The following is a 21,005-nucleotide window of genomic DNA, read 5'->3' as shown; positions in this document are numbered from 1 at the left end:
CAAAAAAAAAAAGGATTGCAGATAAGTGAATGTGAACCCCTGGCCCAGGGATGGTGTTCAATAAATGGTGGTTGCTGTTATTGTTGGGAGGGAAGGAGTTATTTGAAAGACATCAAGGAGGTAGAATCTACCAGGTGTCATGACAAGGCTTGAGGGTGGGGTGCGGGGTTCTACCAAAAAGGCCGGTTTCAGCCTGAGCAGATGGGTGTGGGTGCTGATGCCACCAACAGAGAAAGGGACCGCAAGGTGGGGGATGGCGGCGCACTTGTTGAGTTACTTAAGCGAGCAAGCGAGAAGCAGCAAGCCGAGCGCGGAGCAAGAGGAAGCAGGAAGCAGAAGGGAAGCTCCGGGAAGAGAGGTGAGGGCCAGGGAAGCGCGGAGACGGGACTTCTGCCCCGCAGGCCTTGAGGGGCGGGGCGGGGCGGGGGGGGAGGCGGGGAGGCGAGGCGGGGCGGCGGGGGGGAGGGGCGCGGTCCTGGCTGCAGGGGCAGCCGCGGAGAGAAGCGGGATCGGCTCAGCGAACGCCGGTGACGAGGCGTGAGAGGCAATCGTCACCCGCGCAGGTGAGACCGCCCAGGGGGGGACGGGGGAGAGATGGCGAGGAAGGGGTGGCCTCCTTTGTCCGCTTTACTTCCTGGATCCTCGGGGACGAGGGTGCTTCGCAGGCTGCGCGGGTCGGCCGCGGCCGCCTACAGTCGCCCGCTCCGACCCCTCCCCGCCCGGCTCGGGCTGCGGCAGTGACCCGGGCGAGGGTGGGGGGCTTGGGGTCGTGCAAGCAGCCTCTGGCTGGGCGTGGCGGCGTATTTCAGCGGGCTGATTCTCCCCCCAAGAAACAGAGAGACCCCAGACCAGACTGGGGCGTGGTGGTAGGAGCTGCACCTGGAAGGCAGGATCCTCAGAAGGCTTGATTAATGAGGGCTGATGGTTAATTGGGTGCAAGGGGACCTCATCACCAAAGGTGAGATGTGGTATCTTTGCTTCCTGATTTGAGGTCACGGCCTAATGCTTCACTAAGCAAAGATAATCTAATGTGGCCTTAGGTCAACAAAGGCTTCTTGGAGGTCCTCAAGAAATAGGGTGCCCAGGGCCACTCTGACAGCTGCCCTTTACTGCCCACACCCTCAGTGTGTGCTGGGGCTTTATGGACCTCACCTCTCCTCCTCATCCCTCATACTTGCAACAGCCCCTCAAGGTTGTTATGTCCATTACCCCACTTAACAGGTAAGAAAGGTGAGGCACAGACACGTTAAGTCACTTGCTGCAAAGCACAGGGCTAGCAAGGAGTAGAGGCAGGATCTGAACTCAGGTCTTTCTGATTCCAAGACTTTCTGCTGTAGGGCATCTACAAGAACGTTAATCACCTAGGGTGAAACTTGGTACAAGTAAGGGTACCCTTGGTTCATGTGCCAGCAGTTTAGTAAGAAATAGAATTGTGTATGATAACATGTTCATTTTGTGCAGAAATTAGTGGCAGTCATGGAGTCCAGGGCTGCAGAGTACAGTGGCCTGTAGCGGGGGGAGGGGGGACTCATAGTCCACCTGGACTATGCCCATCCTTGCCAAATCACATTTATGAGCCATGTGACACCAATGATTCATTCCGTCCTTCAGAAACACCCTCCCCTCAGTATCAACTATTCCTTCTCAGCCATTTCCTTGGCTGGTTTTTCTTTTGTTTTTTTTCTTCTCTTGTTCATATTCTTTTGGCCTCAATGTTCACATTCTCTAGTACTCTTTTTTTTTTTTTTGCTGGGAAAGATTCGCCCTGAGCTAACATCTGTTGCCAATTTTCCTCTCTCTTTTTTTTTTTCTTCTCCAAAGCCCCAGTACATAGTTGTATATTCTAGTTGTAAGTCCTTCTAGTTCTTCTATGTGAGCCACCACCACAGCATGGCTATGGACAGATGAGTGGTGTGGTTCCATGCTCTGGAACCGAACCCGGGCCACCGAAGCAGAGCACGCTGAACTTTAACCACTAGACCATCGAGGTTGGCTCTCTCCAATACTCTTTTTAGACTATTTTGTTGATGTTTCTTGCTTTACCTGTCGTCTCTGTGATGGCAACTCCCAAATTCATCTCTCCAGCCTACTCCTAATCTGTAACTCCAGACCCAAATCCTCAAATATTCTAATCCCTCCTGGCTAATTCCAATGTATGCTCCCATAGGCACCCAAATCCAACATTTCCAAACCCAAGTTAGTCATCTCTATCTTTTCTTCCATGGTCTTGGCTCAGGTCTCTTTCCTTGCCTGCCCTATTTCAGCATCTTCCAAAGTGGTCCTCCTGCCCCCAGAGTCCATCCGTCCTCTACAAAGCTCTTAAACACTCAGGAATCTTAATCTTTCGTATCTTCAGACCTGGCCAGACAAAATAGACCTTTCTTGCTCTCCTTCCTTAGCACCCTGTGCATACGTCTAGAGGAGCCCTTTGCATGTTGTGTAACTGCTGACTTGTCCATCTTCCCCTTCAGACTGTGAGTTCCTTTAACACTGATTTTGTCTCATCCTTCTGTGTATCCCCTGGCCTGGCAGGTAATAGACACTCAGTAAATATTTGTGTAGTTAATGACCTTGTAATGAACTGAAACTTTTGAGGACACAATTTATAGGTAGTAAAACATTTCACTCTGCACAGTGTGACATTTCACTCCACTGTAAATCTGATCTGTCACCATTAGTGAGTGAGTTTGTGTGTGTTGGTAGGGGAGGAGCATTAGAAAGTGAGTTTGCAGGTGGTTGCTGATTAAAACTAATGACAAATGAAAATAAGTTTCCCAAATAGGTGAGTTGATACTAAGTGTGTTTTTAATGTTGATATAAACATTCAGTTATGGCATAGTCACTCTCTTCTACTTTCCTTAGACATCAGGTCAAGGAGTACGCTGAGTACACGCCACTAGAAGGGAAGCAAAGACAAAGTCATCATGGCTTCAGTGTCTACTCATGAAAACCAAGATAAAGGTCCCCATTTGCCACCACCAAGCAAGCAGGTATATTTTTAATTTGAAGTCTGACATCTGAAGAGGAACATCATACAGGACTTTCCTTAAACCTCATCCTGACCAGTCATCTCATTTACTTTTTTCAATCTGGTACTTTGTTGGATGGGTTCAAGGAAAATGGAATGGTGAAGGAAAGTGTGTTTTTGGCTGCCTTGAAAGGGAGCCTTTTAAAATTTTATTTACAAAATCCTTTCTTTACTCTTCCTTGTTTAGAATCCAGCTTAAATAACTCTTACATAGGCTGTCAATGACTGAAGAGGTTTCATTCAGTGGAGCAAAACTCTTACTTGAACCTAATGGAATGATACATGATGCTTGTTTTTACATTTTTGTTACCAAAGCTGATCATACTAAGTATATGCTGCTGAACAGGTGTTCCTGTTCAGGATAGCAGAGTGCTTACTGCTATATTAGCCATCAGATTGAGAACCCAAGTGTTAACATGGGCACAATTTTTCAACTTGTTAAGAATGAATATTAAGTGTTTCAGGGACACATAAATGAAGAAAAGAGAAAGTATTTCGTGATGGGTAAATGGAGTTCATGTTCTCCGGGGTCAACTTTTCAAGCTAAAAATAGTTTATGGAGGAGGTGATGGTTAAGGAGCAAAGTTTAGGAGAGGCACACAGACAAATGATATCAAGTCACAAGCAGAATAATTTGGACACCCTAGTTGCCTCTGAAATCGAGAGCCATAAAACATTTACGGCTGCACAGAAAAGGATCAGCAGAGCTCTGTGGACACTCTGCAAGAGCTGCAATCTTGACTGCAGGACTCACAGCAATTGTGAGAGTCGGGGTCCCCGACCCTGGATGTGTATATATGTGTGGGTTTGGGGGAGGGGAGAAGAGGAGTGTTCCTTATTTCTGCCACAGCCACAGCCAGAAGCAAGGAGAGAGATTTACACTGGGATAAGGAGGAGTGCTTGCTGAAGAACTAAGGTAAGTGGAGAAGGAGAACAGCTTTTTCTTTCATCACTGTGCTCACCCTGACCCCCACCTCCCTGTGCTGTGCTGTGGGGAGTTGTAGAGGAAGAAGAGGGACGGTGGCTGCTTGAGTTGCTTGTAGAGCTCTGAAGACATAGTGCCTTCCACCTTGTCATCATGCATGTGAAGTGCTTGGCACAGTGCCCGGCCCGTGGGAAAGTGCTCAAGAAATGGTGACGTGACCGTCATCCACATTGACATCTACTACAAACAAAGAATCCAAAAAAGAGCATTGGCAAAATCAGCAAGGTAAACTTCAAAAGCCAAAGAGCTGCATCTCAGCAAGAAAAACACTAAAACTCCAAGAGATATAAATAGCAGAGGACCTACATAAATAATTCACATACAAGGAAATACAAGTGTGGCTTTTATGATAAGGAACAAATTAAATAAAATTTGTTTTTAAAAAATGAATGAACCACTCACGGAATGAGAAAAATGTTTTGCAAATCATATATCTGATAAGGGTCTGTGTTTCTCCCAAGAACGTATATAAATCGCCAACAAGCAAATAAAAAGATACTCAATGCCATTAGTCATTAAGGAAATGCAAATCAAAACTACAGTGAGATACCATTTCATACCCACTCGCATGGCCATAATTAAAAACAAAAGCAAAACAGAAAATAACAAGTGTTGATAAGGATGTGGAGAAATTGGAACCCTCATATTTTATTGGTGGGATTGTAAAGTGATGCAGCTGCTATGGAAAACAGTTTGGCAGTTCCTCATTAAGTTAAACATAGAGTTACCATATAGCCCATCAGAACTGAAAACAGGTGTTCAAACAAAAACTTGGATTGTTCATAACAATAGCCAAAAAGTGGAAACAACCTAAATATTCATCAGTGGATGAATGGATAAACAAAATGTGATGTATTCATACAATAGAATATTATTGAGTCATAAAAAGGAATGAAATACTGATGTATGCTACGACATGGATGAACCTTGAAAACATTGTGCAAAGGAAGAGAAGCCAGCCACAAAAGGTCACATATTGTATGATACCATTTATATAAAATATCCAGAATAGGCAAATCCATAGAGACAAAGCAACTTAATGGTTGCGGGGGGCTAGAGGGAGGACAGAATGAGGAAAGACTGCTTAATGTTTATGGGGTTTCCTTCTGGGGTGATGAAAAGTTTTGGAACTAGATAGTGGTGATGGCCGCACAATGTTGTGGATGTACTTAATGTCACTGAATTGTATACTTTAAAATGGTAAATATTATGTTATATGTATTTTACCACAATAAAAAATTAATGAGTCAATATATAAAAAAGATTACAACCCAGGTCCAGTTACCAGGATTTCCTCAACACAAGAGGAGAAGGGCAGTCTGCCTAAAGAATATGAGAGAGGTTCAAACACATTAGTTATCAGAGAAATGCAAATAAGACAATAAAATATTACTCTATACCTATTAAACTGTCAAAATTTAGAAAACTGGATAATGCCAAGTCTACAAAATCTTTAACCTGCTTGGAATCCAGCTTAACTAGCCTTATGCAGGCTCTGTAGGCAGAGGAAGGTTCAGGCACTGCTGGTGGGGGTGGAGAGTGGTGCAGCTACTGGGCAGGGCAGTCTATCAAGACTTTGTCAAATTGGGAATACGCATGCCCTATATATTCTACATATATATCTGAGAAACGTTGTCACATGCGTCTGTAAGGGGACATGTGGTGGTGGGGACTTGGAAGCATCCTGAAGAATTATGCAGCAGTTAGAAGCAGTGGACTAGATGGGTGCAGGGATGGATCTTAAAAACATAAAGCTTAGTTAAAAATATTTTTTAAAATAAAATTAAATATATAAAACAATACCATTTACATTTTAAAAAGATGCATGCACCCAGAACAATGAACATTTTGCAAAAATGCATACCTATAAAAGATCCACATTAAACACCCAGAATGGTGGTGATGGGCAGAGGAGAATGAAAATGGAGAATGTGCATAAGAGTCAGTAAATAATACATACATACCTACAAAGGGGGAGGGATCGTAAAAGATGGGAGCTAGTCCAGATTATAGCATATCAACATGATAAAAAATACTATAGAACTAGTAAAAATTGTCAACCATGTCAGTAGTTCCACCAGAAATTATGTGCAGACCACCTATAAATGTGTAAAGAAACTTGTTAAGATAGAAAGTAAACTATGTAGAATAAAAAGCAGTCTGTTAGTTCATAGTCTAAAAATGCATACAGAAGTATAAATAGGTAAACTGGAATATAGATCTGTAAATAGATAACTTGTAACACACTGCTCTGAGAGCCATTCCAGATGTGTAAATATTGTGCTGTATAGGAAATCTTCGCTTTTCACCCAGGAGACAACATTGAACTGGGTCGTCAGGAGACCAGGTAGGCAAAGGGAGTGAGTAGCTTTCCAGGAAGAGTGCACTGCGGGGACAGAGGCTGGAGGTCAGAGAGAAAATGTGGCCTCGTCAGTAATTCATTCTGACCAGATATCTGCTCCATGCTCTCTGGTCGGTGAATTACCCTTTGCTTCTCCAACTGGGATTCTTTCCTTGCCTAAGTCCATGCAGCGTTCCCAGCTGGAAAGCACTGGCTGAGACTGGTCGTTGCTGTGTGCTGGCAGCCAGCACAGAACGCAGGCCATGTGACCAGGGTGAAGAGCCCTCCCTGCCCTGCTCCAGAGTAAACAAAGCAGATGCTTTTCTGATGATTTCAGTCAACTCAGCATCTAACTTTCCTTACAGAGCCTGTTGTTTTGTCCAAAATCAAAACTGCACATCCACAGAGCGGAGATTTCAAAGATTATCCGAGAATGTCAAGAAGAAAGTTTCTGGAAGAGAGGTAATTGGCACCCCTCTTCATCTTTAACACTCTATTTGCTGCGATAAACTGCCTAAATCTCGTATTAGAATTGTGGTAAAGATTTATTTTGGGGCAGGACTTTGCGTGATTCTCTGAAGAACTTTGATATCTGAGGCTGTTTAGACTTTAAATCCATGTTAAGACCCTTTTAAGGGCAGAGATAAAATCTAATTTAGGAGCACTGTATCTCACTTAGCAAAAAGTGATGCACACATGACACTTTCCTTCATGTGACAGAGAACATGTACTGCGAGTGTTATTTAGAATTTCTTGAAAGAGAAGACCTTCCTAAATTCCACTAGACTCTAACCTTCATTAAGTTCAGAAATAATGTCAGTTTCATTGCTTCATCCCAGCACCAAGCACAGTGCTTCACACATGGAAAATACCTATTAAATGTTTGTGGAATGAATGAAAAGTGGCAGCATTCCATTAATACTTCTCTTGCAATGTCTCTGAAGTAAACTTCTCTGCTGAGTCACTTCCTCTTTCTGGAACTGCCTTATGTAAGACAAAGGTGTGAATTCAGGCTGTGCATTAAGGTCTCTTCGAATTTAAAAAATTCATGATTTGTCATTTGAAAATGTCATAATAGAGCGTATGGGTCTAGTCCCAATATTTTGCAACACTGCTGACGTCAGCATAATTTATACTTTGAAATACTCATTTTGGTTTCTGAAATCATTCAAATTCAGTTATCAGTTGTTTTGGAAGTAACACTCTTTAGAAGTTGATATTCATTATGCATTACTGTGATTATGATTGTGCTCCTAAAAATTCGTGTCTTTCCTGACAAGCTATGAATAAGTAATTTAATTGAGCCCCAGTAGATTAACATTTCAGTATGACCCATTTGCCTACCATTAGGTAGATAGGAGTTGAAGAATTGGTTGCTATTTGATTTGTCTGGGTTGCTAGGAAGAGCTACATGTTTATCACTGCTCTCTGCTTCTGGAAAAAGTCATTTGACACATTTTGACAGAACTAGAAACTGCCTTTGCCAGACTAACTTGCCTGTTCTAAAAATCATAGCTAAATGTCACCCATGTTTAACCTGAACGTAGTAATCTTGTAATCTTCAGAAAATAGACATATCCAAATTGTGCAACAAAATGTCATGAAAGACAAAAGCAGGGAGCTATCCTAGATAGGGTGAGCAGGTGTTTATTGTACTGTTTTTTAACTTTTATGTAGGATTGAAAATTTCAAAATATAAAGCTAATGGCAACTCCCAAATTCAACAGCTAAGTGCACACACACGAAGATGCCTGTGGCGCATGCAGTGATCAGAATCTGGTCCGTGGTGGGCACTCAATAAAAGTGGATGTCAGAGATGGAGTAGGATGGGGTTTAGGTTTTGTCAGATTAATGCTGTGCATCAGGTTGAGTGCCTGGGGCAGATCTCAAGAAAATTCTCCATGCGATGCTTAATAAATATTTGTTGAATAAGTAAAATAACAAATAACTAAAAACTCATTGCCAAGGTAGGTAAGAGAAAAAACTCAGAGTAATTCTCCCTGACTTCTAGGTGAGGTGCCAAATTTTCAAATACCAATATTGAAGGGCATTTTTGTTTTACAGCTCTGCCTTTTTCTCTTGTAAGCATGCTTGTCACCCAAGGACTGGTCCACCAAGGTAAGATTCAATATTCATTAAATAATTTAACTTGAGAGAGCCCAGTTTTCTGTGACCCTCTTGGCAGCTTTTTGGCACTTGGCATTTATTTTTTGTTAGAGGATCTGTTTACAAAGACTTTTGCGTATTTTCAGCCTAAGTCCCCCCAATCTTCCAAAGATGTCCTAATCCCCAGAATGAGTGACTATATTAGGTTACCTGGCAAAGGGAAATTAAAGTTGCAGATGGAATTAATGTCTCCCTGCACAAGTATGCTCCAGGGAGGAAGTAAGTGGGGCTGAAATCCACCCAGGCTCTGTCCATCAAGCCATTTGTCCTGGCAGAAGGCTGCATCTGCCTGAGGAAGGGCACCCTGTCAAATTTGTACAATAGATCGTGAGGACTAGCAGCCGCCCTGCATCTCCACACATGACTACTCCCTGCCTCTTAGAGTTTCCAGTTTTCCTCTCTATTCTTCCCTCCTTGCTCTCTTCTTTCTCCTTGGCTCCGTCTCACAAGAGAACTCATAGGCCTTGCTTAGTCCTCAAATATCAAGAAGGCACCTGACCCTGTTGAAGCCCATTGTATTGATGACTGCTGACTACCAGGATTTTACAGAGTATTTATACCTAGCAAACATGAGAGAAGATGTTCTAGTTCTTTTTTGGATCTCAAAGACCACGTGTGTCATATATCTAGGAGAATCCTATTTCAATCAATATTATTGTTGTGCTTACAGGTGATTTATTAAATATGATTTCATTTTTATAACTTGAAGATAGTCTTTTTTTTTTTTTTTTTTGGTAAGGAAGATCGGCCCTGAGCTAACATCTGCCAATCCTCCTCTTTTTGCTGAGGAAGACTGGCCCTGGGCTAACATCCATGCCCATCTTCCTCCACTTTATATGGGACGCCGCCACAGCATGGCTTGCCAAGCAGTGCGTTGGTGCGTGCGCGGGTTCCGAACCGGCGAACCCCGGGCCGCTGCAGCAGAGCGCGCGCACTCAACCACTTGCGCCACCGTGCTGGCCCCTGAAGATAGTCTTTTTATAGGAGTATATTCATCAATCAGTAAGGAGCCTTTGTCGGACCATTTTGGATAACAAAAAAATATGGCCACAACATCTATAGGGACTATGTTTTATAAATATTAAACTGCATACTCAAAATCTACCATCTCTTACATGTGTGTAAATATGCTTTTCCAGGGTGGTGTATTAGTTTTCTAATGGCTGCTATAACAAATTACCACAAACATAGTGGTTTAAAACAATACGAATTGATTGTCTTAGAGTTCTGGAGGTCAGAAGTCCAAAATGGATCTCACTGGGCTAAAATCAGAGTGTCGGCTGGGCTACATTCTTTTCTGGCGGCTCTTGGGCTTCCTTTCCCTTTCTAGGTTCTAGAGACCACCTACACTCCTTGGCTCATAGCCCCTTCCTTGTCTGTAAAGCCAGCAAACGGTTGAGCCAAATTCTTTTCGTACTGCCATCTGTCTGGTTCTGTCTCCAAATCCCTCTTCCTCGTTCAGAGGTCATTGTGATTACATTGGGCCCACCCAAATAATCCAGGATAATCACTCTATTTTAAAGTTATCTGATTAGCAGCCTTAATTCCATTTTCTAGCTTAATTCCCCTTTAGTATATAGTATAACATATTCATAGTCTCCAGGGATTGGGATGCAGACATCTTTAGGAGGCCATTATTCTGCCTACCACAGGTTGTAATGTTTTCGTTTAAAAATTGTGATATAGATACTGTGAATCTCTAAACTGAAACTGTGTTGAGTTAATTAAAAAGGGGAGGGGGCAATGACTAATTGCTTGGAACTACGTTGTTACCTCCACCTTTGCTTTGATATCTCTAAATCAGTTTTGAGTTGTCTATTTCTTATTCTTTTAAAGCTAATACTTGCTACTTACCAAAAATGGCTATGTGAGAGTTAAATCCAATGAGGAATTGAATTATAATTCTTTTAAGATCATCTCTTTAGGTAATAATCTGTGTATATCTTAAACTTTGAAGATTCCTTTATATTTTATAAATGTAAATGTTATAAAATGAAATAATAATGTATTTATATATTACTCCTTAGGTTATTTAGCAGCCAATCCAAGATTTGGATCGTTGCCTAAAGTTGCACGTAAGTCATAGAAGTAAAAAACAGAAGATTCATTTTTAAAAGAAAGATGTTTATAGCAACAAGATACGAATGTTCAGGTTAACCAAATTGCCTATATTGACTCTAAAAACTCAGTCTCCATTTTTTGCCTTCTTGCAGTTCTTAGTTCATTCAGCACTTTCTGAGGTAAAGCTGAGCAGTAGGGACTTCACCTTAGACAGTCCTTTCATGGACTAGGAGGGACTGGCAGGACACCCAGGAGGATGTCAACAGCAGAGCCTCTGAATGATAGATCTGTTAGGGACTTAAATGTTCTTCTTTTGGTCAATTTTTTCAAAATATTTTCCATAATGGACATAAAGAATGATTTTTTAAAACCAGGGACTATCTAATAATACATTTACCACAACCTTGGAGTTTCATCTTATTCCACTCGTTATGTATACAAAGACTTTTATGTACAAAGAGGGTGCAGTCCAATACACAGTCTGGAACCTCATTCCCAGCAGGAGGAGCAGGTGGGAGATTTCTTCCATAGGAGGTTCCTCTGCCTCGTGACCTCTCTTCTCTACAAGCGAGATGGACTGCAGTGCCCCAAACTCCAGTCCATAAAGAGAGTTAAGGGGCTCCCCTCTCAGTGATTTGGAGGCCACCTATAGCCACAACCCAAACCCTGCTGCCTGCTTCCTCCCCTGATGGCCTCAGACACATGTTGCCAGCTGGGCCTGGTTGCCTGTCTCTGGGACAGCACCTTTGCTTGCTCTGTCCTGGCCCTTCTACCATCAGTTCAACATGGAGGAGATCAGAAAGTCTCCAGTTCGCAATCCTGCACTTTAACAGGGAGCTTCATTCTCAGAGGTTTTGTTCATTGATTTGTCATGGTACTTTTAATATAAAAATTACTACTGTTAATAAAGAAAGTTCTAGAAGATAATTGATGGAGGAGATTCGGAACCTTTAAATTATCTGTTTTTCCTAACCTGCTTTTACAGTGGCTGGTATCTTGGGATTTGGCCTTGGAAAGGTGTCATACATAGGAGCATGCCAGAGTAAATTCCATTCATTTGAAGACCACCTCCGTGGGGCTGGTTTTGGTCCAGGGCATAACAGGTTTGTGATTTGTTTGCTTGAGGAATTGTAATGAAGAAAATTATAAAAAATTAAATGAAAGATCATTCACCATTTATAATATTAAACAGTTTAACATCCATATGTTGGGGAAAAAACTCTTTAACCCTCAAATTTTGAGTTGTTGCTGTTCAACTTCAACCATAATTATTCATTATTTAGCGTAGTTCCCTATTTTATTTGCTCAACAAATATTGAGTGAGTACCTGCTATGTTCAAGGCATTGTGCAAGACTCTAAAGAATATTTTAATGAGCAGACATGGCTCCTACCATCACAGAGTTGGACAAAATTTAGACAGATTTCTTTACTGCATGACTTCTCAGAGCCTTTTCTGTGTTAATATGTATCGTGGTCTCATTAGGGGATTTAAGCAGTAGGACTCTGGAGTGAACAGCATTGTCTCCGCTGTTAAGACTACCTAGGTTGAAAACTAGTTCTACCACTTACTAAGCTGTATGACCTTGAAAAAGTTTCTTAAACTCTAATCTTCAGTTTTCTCATCTGTATAAAATGGAGATCAGAATTGTTTTCATGGGATGTTGTAAGGAATAGAAATGATTATTCATGACACTCAGGATGCACTCAGTAAATAATAGTGTTACCAAGCAATGGGCTCGCTCTGCTCACCGCAATCTGAGCCAATTAATCACAAGTTAGAGATCAAGAAACAAAGTTTAATTAGATTAGCCTGCAAATTGGAAGACAGGTGACTAATGTCTCAAAGACCCGTCTTCAAAGATTACAGAATCTTGAGGCAGTTATATAGGGAAAATGGGCACTGAGGAGGGGGTCCAGGGATGTTGCTCTCCAGGGGTGATGGGCTCTAGGCATCACATTGTTCCATTCTTCTGTTAGCTGTGATGGATACCTTATAGGTGTGTTTCGCCCCTGTGGTCAGCCTGTTCCTAGGGAGAAACTCATAGAACACAGTTTTTAATTTATCAAGCTATTGAGGAGTACATACGTTAAGTGGAGGTCATAAATCAGGAGAGCATGTGAATTTTTTGGAGTGCGGGCAGAGCAACGAGTAGTCACACAAAGGAGGGGCTTGGCCCATTTAGTGTAGCAAGATGGCCTCACTTATGCTCACTTAACAATAGCTATTTCTACTACAGTGTTACAGGATGAGTTTTGGGGGCACATTTCTCTAAAGACTCTCACTTGTCACAGTGGATTCTTTTTTTTTTTTTTTTTTTGAGGAAGATCAGCCCTGAGCTAACATCCGTGCTAATCCTCCTCTTTTTTGCTGAGGAAGACCGGCTCGGAGCTAACATCTATTGCCAATCCTCCTCCTTTTTTTTTTCCCCCCCAAAGCCCCAGTAGATAGTTGTATGTCATAGTTGCACATCCTTCTAGTTGCTGTATGTGGGATGCAGCCTCAGCATGGCCGGAGAAGCGGTGCGCCGGTGCGTGCCGAGGATCAGAACCCAGGCCGCCAGTAGCAGAGCGTGCGCACTTAACCGCTAAGCCACGGGCCGGCCTGTCACAGTGGATTCTAATTGAGAGGCAGTACAATATGGTGAAAACATTGGACGTGAAGATCGTGATTGGCCTTTTTTTTGGATGCAATTCTGAGAGTCTCAAACTAAGAAACAGCTATTATTCCTGAAAAAAAATAGGCTTGTGAACTTTAGCATAAACAATGTCTTTAAATAATCTTGTGTTAAGACTGGAGCTTCTAGTGTCAAAGGGCAAACCACTGTTTTTGCTTCTATTCTAGGCACTGCCTGCTCACCTGTGAGGAATGCAAAATTAAGCATGGATTAAGTGAGAAGGGCAGTTCACAGCCTTCGGCTTCCTAAACACTGTATCTCTGGCTTTTGAAGTTTCTTAAACCTCTAAATTTGTACGCATTTAAAATTTCAAGTGTACTTTAAAATAATATACTTATGGTGGAGCAGAAACATTGTGATTCTCTCTATTGAAATGCTTTCTATGGAAGATTCTCAACTGAATTGAGCATTATGTTTTTCTGCTATTTAAAGACGTGTTGGGAGCCCTCACACACCATAAAGAAATTATGTTGCACCCTAACTTGCTTACAGCCTAATAAAAGAATTTAGAGTCTTCTCTGATTCACCCGCATCCATTCTTTCACTCCGCTTTTGTTCAGGGTTTTAAGATCTCTGACAGAAGACAGGAACGAATGTTGAGAAACTTGGGAAGACGTGCCCCCAAAGAAAACCAATGTGTATGGACATAGAAACACAGGGCAAGAAAGATTGTGTCTTATAGGTATGGGAAGTACTTTCTAAAATGTAGGGGCCCAGATTTTTAACTTAATGAAAAATATTTCATTTGAAGGAGTCACACTAGGAATCAACTGTCCTTTTGGTGACCTAGGTGACTTTATGCCTCATTGCTATGGTAGTTTTGGAAAAACCCCATTGTCTTTAGGTTACTCGCTTAGCTAATGGGTACACGCTCTTGGTCAGTGCTCAAGAACTGGGTTCCTTTATATACTGCTAGTGGCCTGAAAGAATAAACAGCTTCCCAAACTGTCCCTCCTCCCAAGGAACAGTTTATTTATGGGAAGAGTCCTGGAGGAATGAATTTGTAGAATGATAACCTTTAAGGGCTACAGCGAGCTTAGGAGTAGCCGATCCAACCCCAAGAGTTGGATTCCTACTCTGCCACGTTTTTTGCATGAAAAAGAAACCAAAACTCTTCCAGTAGGTACCTTTTGTTTTATGGCAGGTTGTCTGAGCCCTACATAAAAACTTCTCTTGAATCTCTGCATTTTCTCAGGAAAATGCTTTACATATATGTGTCACCATTTATATACTGGGTTTGTGTGTGTGTACACGTTTGCGTTTTACTTAATACGTCTTGAAATCTGTACCATGGAGGTAGAAAGGGAAACCTCCTCAGAAGTTAATACATGATATGAAATATTTTAAACATCAAAAATATTTGGAAGTTTTTATTTTTGCATGAACGTTAAGTGTATGAAATGGAGTGATTTTTTTTTTTTTTATTTTTATTGATATTTTAATGGTTTCTAACATTGTGAAATTTTGGGTTGTACATTTTTGTTTGTCCATCACCCCATATATGACTCCCTTCACCCCTTGTGCCCACCCCCCACCCCCACTTCCCGGGTAACCACAGTCCAGTTTTCTCTGTCCATGTGTTGGTTTATATTCCACATATGAGTGAGATCATACAGTGTTTGTCTTTCTCTTTCTGGCTTATGAAATGGAGTGATTTTTGACTGTCCTTTTTTTTATTATCTATCCTGGTTTTTCAGTTGATAAAGTTCTATTTCTGTAAATCAGAACACTGAGCCAATATCCGAGCTTCTTGGATGCAGTTTAACTCTTGGCTCTGACACTAGCAATTGCTGGCTCTTTGTTATCTCAGCTATTGGCAAAAATTCAGAATTGGGCACATTTATTTCCCGAATCCCAGAAAACGATTTTCCAAGGATCAGAACATTTTCACATCGCTAAGCACAGCAAGTCAACATTGAAATCGGTCTTGGAGTACTGGGAAAAGATGAATCTATTATTGTTGAAAGGGCACATTGTTTTCACTGCTGACATTTTCATAGTTCTTTTGAATTAAATTGGATTTATTGTTTGGGCTCTGCACTTTTCATAAGTAGATAAGTTATTCATTGAAGCAGTTTATCACAGTGATCTTAGTGTGAAAGGAAATCAATAAAGAAACAACAGGAAGGTCATCCAAGAAACCTTGAATATTTTGCTGCATTATCTATTGTATATATTAGGAAGCAAGTATCTGGGGGAGAATGCTGTTTCTTGTAGGAAGATGTGTTAAAGGAGCTGCATTTGTCTTTTAGCATTTAGCAATTACCAACACTCATCTCCAAGGTGGTCATAAGCTTATGAAAGTAGTACCTTCATGATGGAAAAAAAAAAAGGAAAAAAAAAAAAGACCTTAGCAAAGAACAATAGCATAAAATTGTAAATTTACATAAAAGAAAGAACTGCTGAGACTACACGATAAAAATAGGATGTCTAGCCGAATTTATTGGTAAACTTTCCCTATTATGATATGGACTGATATTCTAGAATGAAGAAAATGGAAAATATTCCATTATTTCACATTTGGTTAATGGAATTTAAAATGTAACATTTAACTACTTTATCCCTGGATGTACCTATAAGTAGAGACAAACTTGAGATCTGAAACCAACCGGCCTTGTCATACATTTGTACTTTATCTAGAGAGCATAGTAAACCGTTGTTACCAGAGAAGAATGGCACTAATGAGAATAAGGATGATCCTTATCCAATCAGAAAACAACATCAGAATGATTTATTTTAGTCCCATGCATCCTCTGACACTCCAGGGATGCCTAGAAGTGTGTTTCTTTCTTGGGTTACATATGAATGGATGACTAGAAAGGATTTTATCAAGATATTTTTAAATTTTGAGACATTGCTCAGACATTCCACCCACTGTTAGCTAAGGTGACCATTTGTCTCTAAATTTTGCCTAAGTTTGTGTGATCCTGGAGTTCAAAAGTTATTGCTGGAGTTAAACTATATTCTGCCTGAAATGTACGTTTCACAATTTAAAAAGTAGTAGAATAATCCTTTTGCATCTGATTCTCTTATCAAAATATCTCAGAATTTCCAGGAAAAAAAACATAACATCTCTCTCTATATATATCATCAATATATATATAATGATGTACTGTATATAATGCTAATATATATATATATATATATATATATTTTTTTTTTTTTTTTTGTGAGGAGATCAGCCCTGAGCTAACATCCGCCAATCCTCCTCTTTTTTTTTTTTGCTGAGGAAGACGGCCCTGGGCTAACATCTGTGCCTATCTTCCTCCACTTTATATGGGACGCCGCCACAGCATGGCTTACCAAGCAGTGCGTCGGTGCGCACCCAGGATCCGAACCAGCGAACCCCGGGCCGCCGCAGCGGAGCGCGCGCACCTAACCGCTTGCGCCACCGGGCCGGCCCCAATGCTAATATATTTTTTAAATTCTCATTTAAGCAAAGATATCCTCTTCCTTTGCTGTCAGAATAGATGATTTATCTATTTTCTGTTAACATTATGATAGTAATAAAATTTATCTTGAATGACGATTAAGTGATGAAAATATCATGTAGGTAATTTTCTTGATATTCAAATAATGCAATCTGTTAATCAACAGAAACCTTTTGCACTTTGAAACTCTGCCCCCAAATTTCAACTATAGAATTTGATTTCACAGACATTTAGAGTTGGCAGAGATTTCAGTGATTAATCCAGAGGCTGCGAAGTCCAGGACCAGACAGACGATGTAATTGAATGAGGCTGGATTAGTGGCATATTAAACACAGGTATATTCTTCCACACACACAAATATGTGGGCCCACTGCTGTTAAATGTTACAATTTTTAAAAGAAACAAGTGCAGGTTTTTATGTGAAATATTCTGGTTTTTAAATGTTCATTCTTTCATGTATTCAATAATAGAGCACCCACTCTGTGCCAGGCACTATCCTGGGTCCTGGGATTGTTGCACAGTGAACACAACCAACAAAATTCCATCTTCCTGGAGCTTATATTCTCATCACCAGTTTGTGGCTTGAGATCCAGCCCAACCTCCCACCCACTGTGGAAACCCCACCTGTGTCGGGACAGGTGAGATTCTAGGACCTCCATTTGTGCTTCCAGGGGAAGGACACCTGCTCCTCCACGGTGTGCAACCCAGTACACTGCCCAGCTGCTGAGCTATTCAGAAAGGGCTGTGGGAGCCCAGGTCTGCCTCCCTCGCCTCTAGACTGGGAGCTCCTCCAGGGAAGGAGGTCTATCTTTTTTAACTTGTCTGAATCTCCAGCCCCAACCAGAGTTCTTGCCCAGATAGGCACTTCATAAATGTTTGTCAGCCTAAACAGCCTAATTCCCCTGTGGCTACAAAATGGAATCTTTGTTCTTCCTTCACATAATTGCCTTTAGACACTGGAATGCACGTTCCCCTCAGAACTCTGGCTAAAGGGCCCCAGTGTTTTCCACCATTGGAGTGGGTACCCAGCCCTCTCACATCCTGGTCTTGGGACACACCTTGGTTTGTGATATTGATGTCCTCACACACCAAGACTCCAGAAATGGCTTGACTAGTTCAGAGGAGAACAGGATTATTGTGCTTTTTGTTTTCAGGCACCAGAACTGATAGCAAGGGTCACTCTGTATCAGGCCCTGTGCTCAAATCCAGGCTCCACCACTTACAGGCTACCTGATATCGAGTCAGTTATTTATCTGCTCTGGGCCTCACTTTCCTCATCTGTAAAATGGAAAAATTTTAGACTTACCTGACAGGTTGTTCATGAGAATTAAATGAGCTCATACTTATAAAACACTTAGAACAGTGCATGGCTCAGAGTAACCACTCAATGGATGTTAGTTATCACCACTACTACTACTACTACTACTACTACTAATGCAGTCCAAAAATGTGTGATTGTGTCACACTTTTGGCCCCTGGTAGGCTTTTTCATATTGCCCAACTTTAAGTCATCTCCCCATCTTATGCTTGTACAACTGGTTGTTCTGAACTTCAGTGTAACTCATTATACACTTATCTCTTTTCAATTTTAAAATGCTATTTTCAGGCCCAACTATCTGTCCTTTTCAGTCTAAAATTTTGTAATTCAACAGGCGAGTATTGTGCTATCTGCACTGAAAAATACTCCATTTACCCCTTTTGTTTCTTAGTGTATAGTGTTCATGTTTGGTAAGTGTGCAATTTTTGTTGACTGAATGATTGACTTGAAGGAGAATTTGTTATAAAATACAAACCTCAAATCGTAGTTTGGATTATTAGAGATTCTCTCATCTCTAGCTGTGGGTGGGGCAAGAATGAGGGTCAGAATGGGAAAGTGACAAAAGAGGCGGGACCGGGGAGGTAGAAGTTAATAATGGTGGAGAAAGAAATATCAAAAAGGAACCTCCCTGAAGAAGAGTTTGAAAATCAGGGCGGATAACACAGCCCTTATGATTTGGAAGCCTAGAAATGGCTTCCTTCATTAATTCAACAAATATTTTTCAATATCCACAATATGCAAGGCAGTGTGCTAGAACAGGGATACATTCATACATAAGATAGTCCCTGCCCTCAAAGAGGTAAGTAGGGGAGATAAGATATGTAAATAAATAGCTATAATACAATGTGATGTAATGTCTGTATGAGATACACACAGAATAAATGCCACCAGAATACAGGGGCAGCAGCCGTTACTTTTGCTGCGCTTGTAGATTGTATCACTGGCCCAATTCCTTACCTCTCCTTACAGCCACCCCTTTTGTCATGTAATTTTGCATTTCCTTCCCACTGTGAGTGAGACCTACTTACCAATCTCTTGACTTTGGGTTTGTCCATATGACTTGCTTTAGGCAAGATGTGAGGCAGAAATGAAGGTGTGCCAGTTCCAAACTTGGGCCTAAAGAGACCTGTGTTTCCACTTGTGTCTCTATCATGACATAACATGCCCAATACTAGATGCAGGAGCAGTACCTACTGATCCATCAGCTCCACAATGCCCATAAGGGCTAATCCCTATATTAAACCCCTTACTCGATATCATTCACGGCAATTCTGCTTTTCCATCAAACTCCAATGCAGAGACTGGGCAGCTGGAAGTGGGGTGCGGCCCTAACAAAAACCTAAAGCATGTGGCATTGGTTTGGGGAACAAATCGCAGTTGGATGCTGGCAGAACCTCGAGGAGATAGTGAAAATCTAAAGGGCCTGGATGAGGGTCTTAACAGAAGCCTAAAGAGCTTCCCAGGAGGCGGCCAAGGAGGGGTTATGAAAGGAATATGTTATTGGGAGCTGGAAGAGACTCTGATTATGCAGCAAAGTTCAGCAAAACTGTTACCTGCAGTAACATGGAAAATAGAAAATGTACCTAATGAACTTGATGATCTAGCTAAGATTTCTGGGCAGTGCTGTGGGTGCCACCTGGCTTTTTCTAAAATAAAATGAGAGGAGAGACATAATATACAGAACAAATTCCATTGCCAAATGTGATTTGTAGAAAATATAAAGGCTCAGAAGAGTCATTTAAGCCAGCAAAGGGTTCTCATATTCAGAAAAGGCTTCCAGGCAAAGACCAAATCCAGAGTGGGGCAATAAGATTTTCTGTTCAAGCCCACAGAAAAATGACTGTGCCTCAGACATTTCAGACACACAAATGGCCCTCTACATGTCTTAAAGGCATACCTTGTAGACCCTGCCCAAGGCTTCTAAGAATCTTAGGGACGTTGTTCATCAGCCTCACAGGGAGCCCAACATAGAAAAGGGACTGTCTTCAATAGACATGGGTGGCTTTTGTGGAATGGAATGGATTATAAATTAATACTTAAGAACTTCACAGGTTTAAAAAATTTTAAGTTTGGACAGGGATAGTATCAAGAGGCCTTGGAGTCCGATTTCTATGGGCAGGAAGCAGATTGAGAAACCCACTCAGCTGCAAACATGAGCTACCTTCATGGGAGAGGCAGGACCAAGAATCATGGCAAATCCCTGGGGGGTATGCCTAAGCCCTTGTCAAAGAACTGGCAACAAGGCTGGCAGGACCTCAGAATTGCTATGGACAACTGACTGGCGTATGCCTCTCATTCCCCCCTTTTCGAATGGCGATGTCTCGAGAAGTGATGTTATTCCTAATAGGTTTTTGGGATGAACAGGGCAGACACTACCTTTCTTCAGTTCACAAGTCTTCACACTGAGAATGGTATTCAAGGACTTTTACCTAAGCGCCTCATCCACACCTGATTAGACGAGGAGCTCCTGGACTCTGAGCCACCATAAAGAGATTTGAATTGGAGGTCCTTGGAAAAATATGAGTTTATTTTGCACGTGGGAGGGACGTGAACTACTGTGACCAAATAGTGGACTGAAAAGATCACTGCAACACCTTCTATCCCACATGTTCTTTTAAAAATGTGACTAGGTGGGGAGTCTTCTCTTCCTGCCCTTGGATAGACAGGCTTGTGAAGAAATGATGCTACATGACTTCTGAGGCTGGGTCATAAAGGAAAGGCAATGCAGCTTTTGCCATGCTTACTGGAACATTCACACTAGAGCCCTAACTGGTCATGTAAACAGCCAGATTGCCCTGAGCACACCATGTTGTGAGCAGCCCACACTAACCCACAGCGAGAGCTATGACTTGGAAGGTCCTGAAACTCAATGGAGACGCCCTGGCCAGGCCCCAGCTGCTCTAGCTCCCTGCTGTTTCAGCTCCATCCAGCGTCTGACCGCATACCTGAGAGACCCAGAGCCAACTCAGCTGAATCCTTCCTTAATTCGTGACCCACAG

At 41.7% G+C, this 21,005-nt stretch overlaps 1 protein-coding gene across 3 annotated transcripts; it reads left to right on the top strand.

The window, feature by feature from the left end:
• Positions 1 to 262: 262 nt before the first annotated feature.
• OCIAD2 (OCIA domain containing 2) lies at positions 263 to 13,779 on the top strand. 3 transcript variants are annotated; one of them, XM_058547031.1, is made up of 7 exons: positions 263 to 358; positions 2,863 to 2,990; positions 6,720 to 6,816; positions 8,419 to 8,472; positions 10,548 to 10,595; positions 11,567 to 11,684; positions 13,425 to 13,779. In XM_058547031.1, exons 2-7 carry the CDS (start codon positions 2,925 to 2,927, stop codon positions 13,504 to 13,506), a joined length of 465 nt encoding a protein of 154 aa, XP_058403014.1. In that variant the 5' UTR covers positions 263 to 358; positions 2,863 to 2,924; the 3' UTR covers positions 13,507 to 13,779. The 3 variants fall into 3 exon arrangements, with proteins under 3 accessions (XP_058403014.1, XP_058403012.1, XP_058403013.1); XM_058547029.1 differs by lacking the exon at positions 263 to 358 and adding an exon at positions 485 to 563; XM_058547030.1 differs by lacking the exon at positions 263 to 358 and adding an exon at positions 840 to 958.
• The last annotated feature ends 7,226 nt before the right edge of the window (positions 13,780 to 21,005 follow it).

Source organism: Diceros bicornis, chromosome 8, assembly GCF_020826845.1.
Source record: "Diceros bicornis minor isolate mBicDic1 chromosome 8, mDicBic1.mat.cur, whole genome shotgun sequence".
In the NCBI taxonomy this organism is placed as follows: Eukaryota; Metazoa; Chordata; class Mammalia; order Perissodactyla; family Rhinocerotidae; genus Diceros; species Diceros bicornis.
This window is presented reverse-complemented; position numbering and strand designations above follow the sequence as displayed.

Coding starts and splice junctions, on each gene's coding strand:
- OCIAD2 (XM_058547031.1), top strand. CDS start 2,925: ATGGCTTCAGTGTCTACTCATGAAAACCAAGATAAAGGTCCCCATTTG. Junction 2,991..6,719: donor TGCCACCACCAAGCAAGCAG/GTATATTTTTAA, acceptor CTTTCCTTACAG/AGCCTGTTGTTTTGTCCAAA. Junction 10,596..11,566: donor ATCGTTGCCTAAAGTTGCAC/GTAAGTCATAGA, acceptor CTGCTTTTACAG/TGGCTGGTATCTTGGGATTT.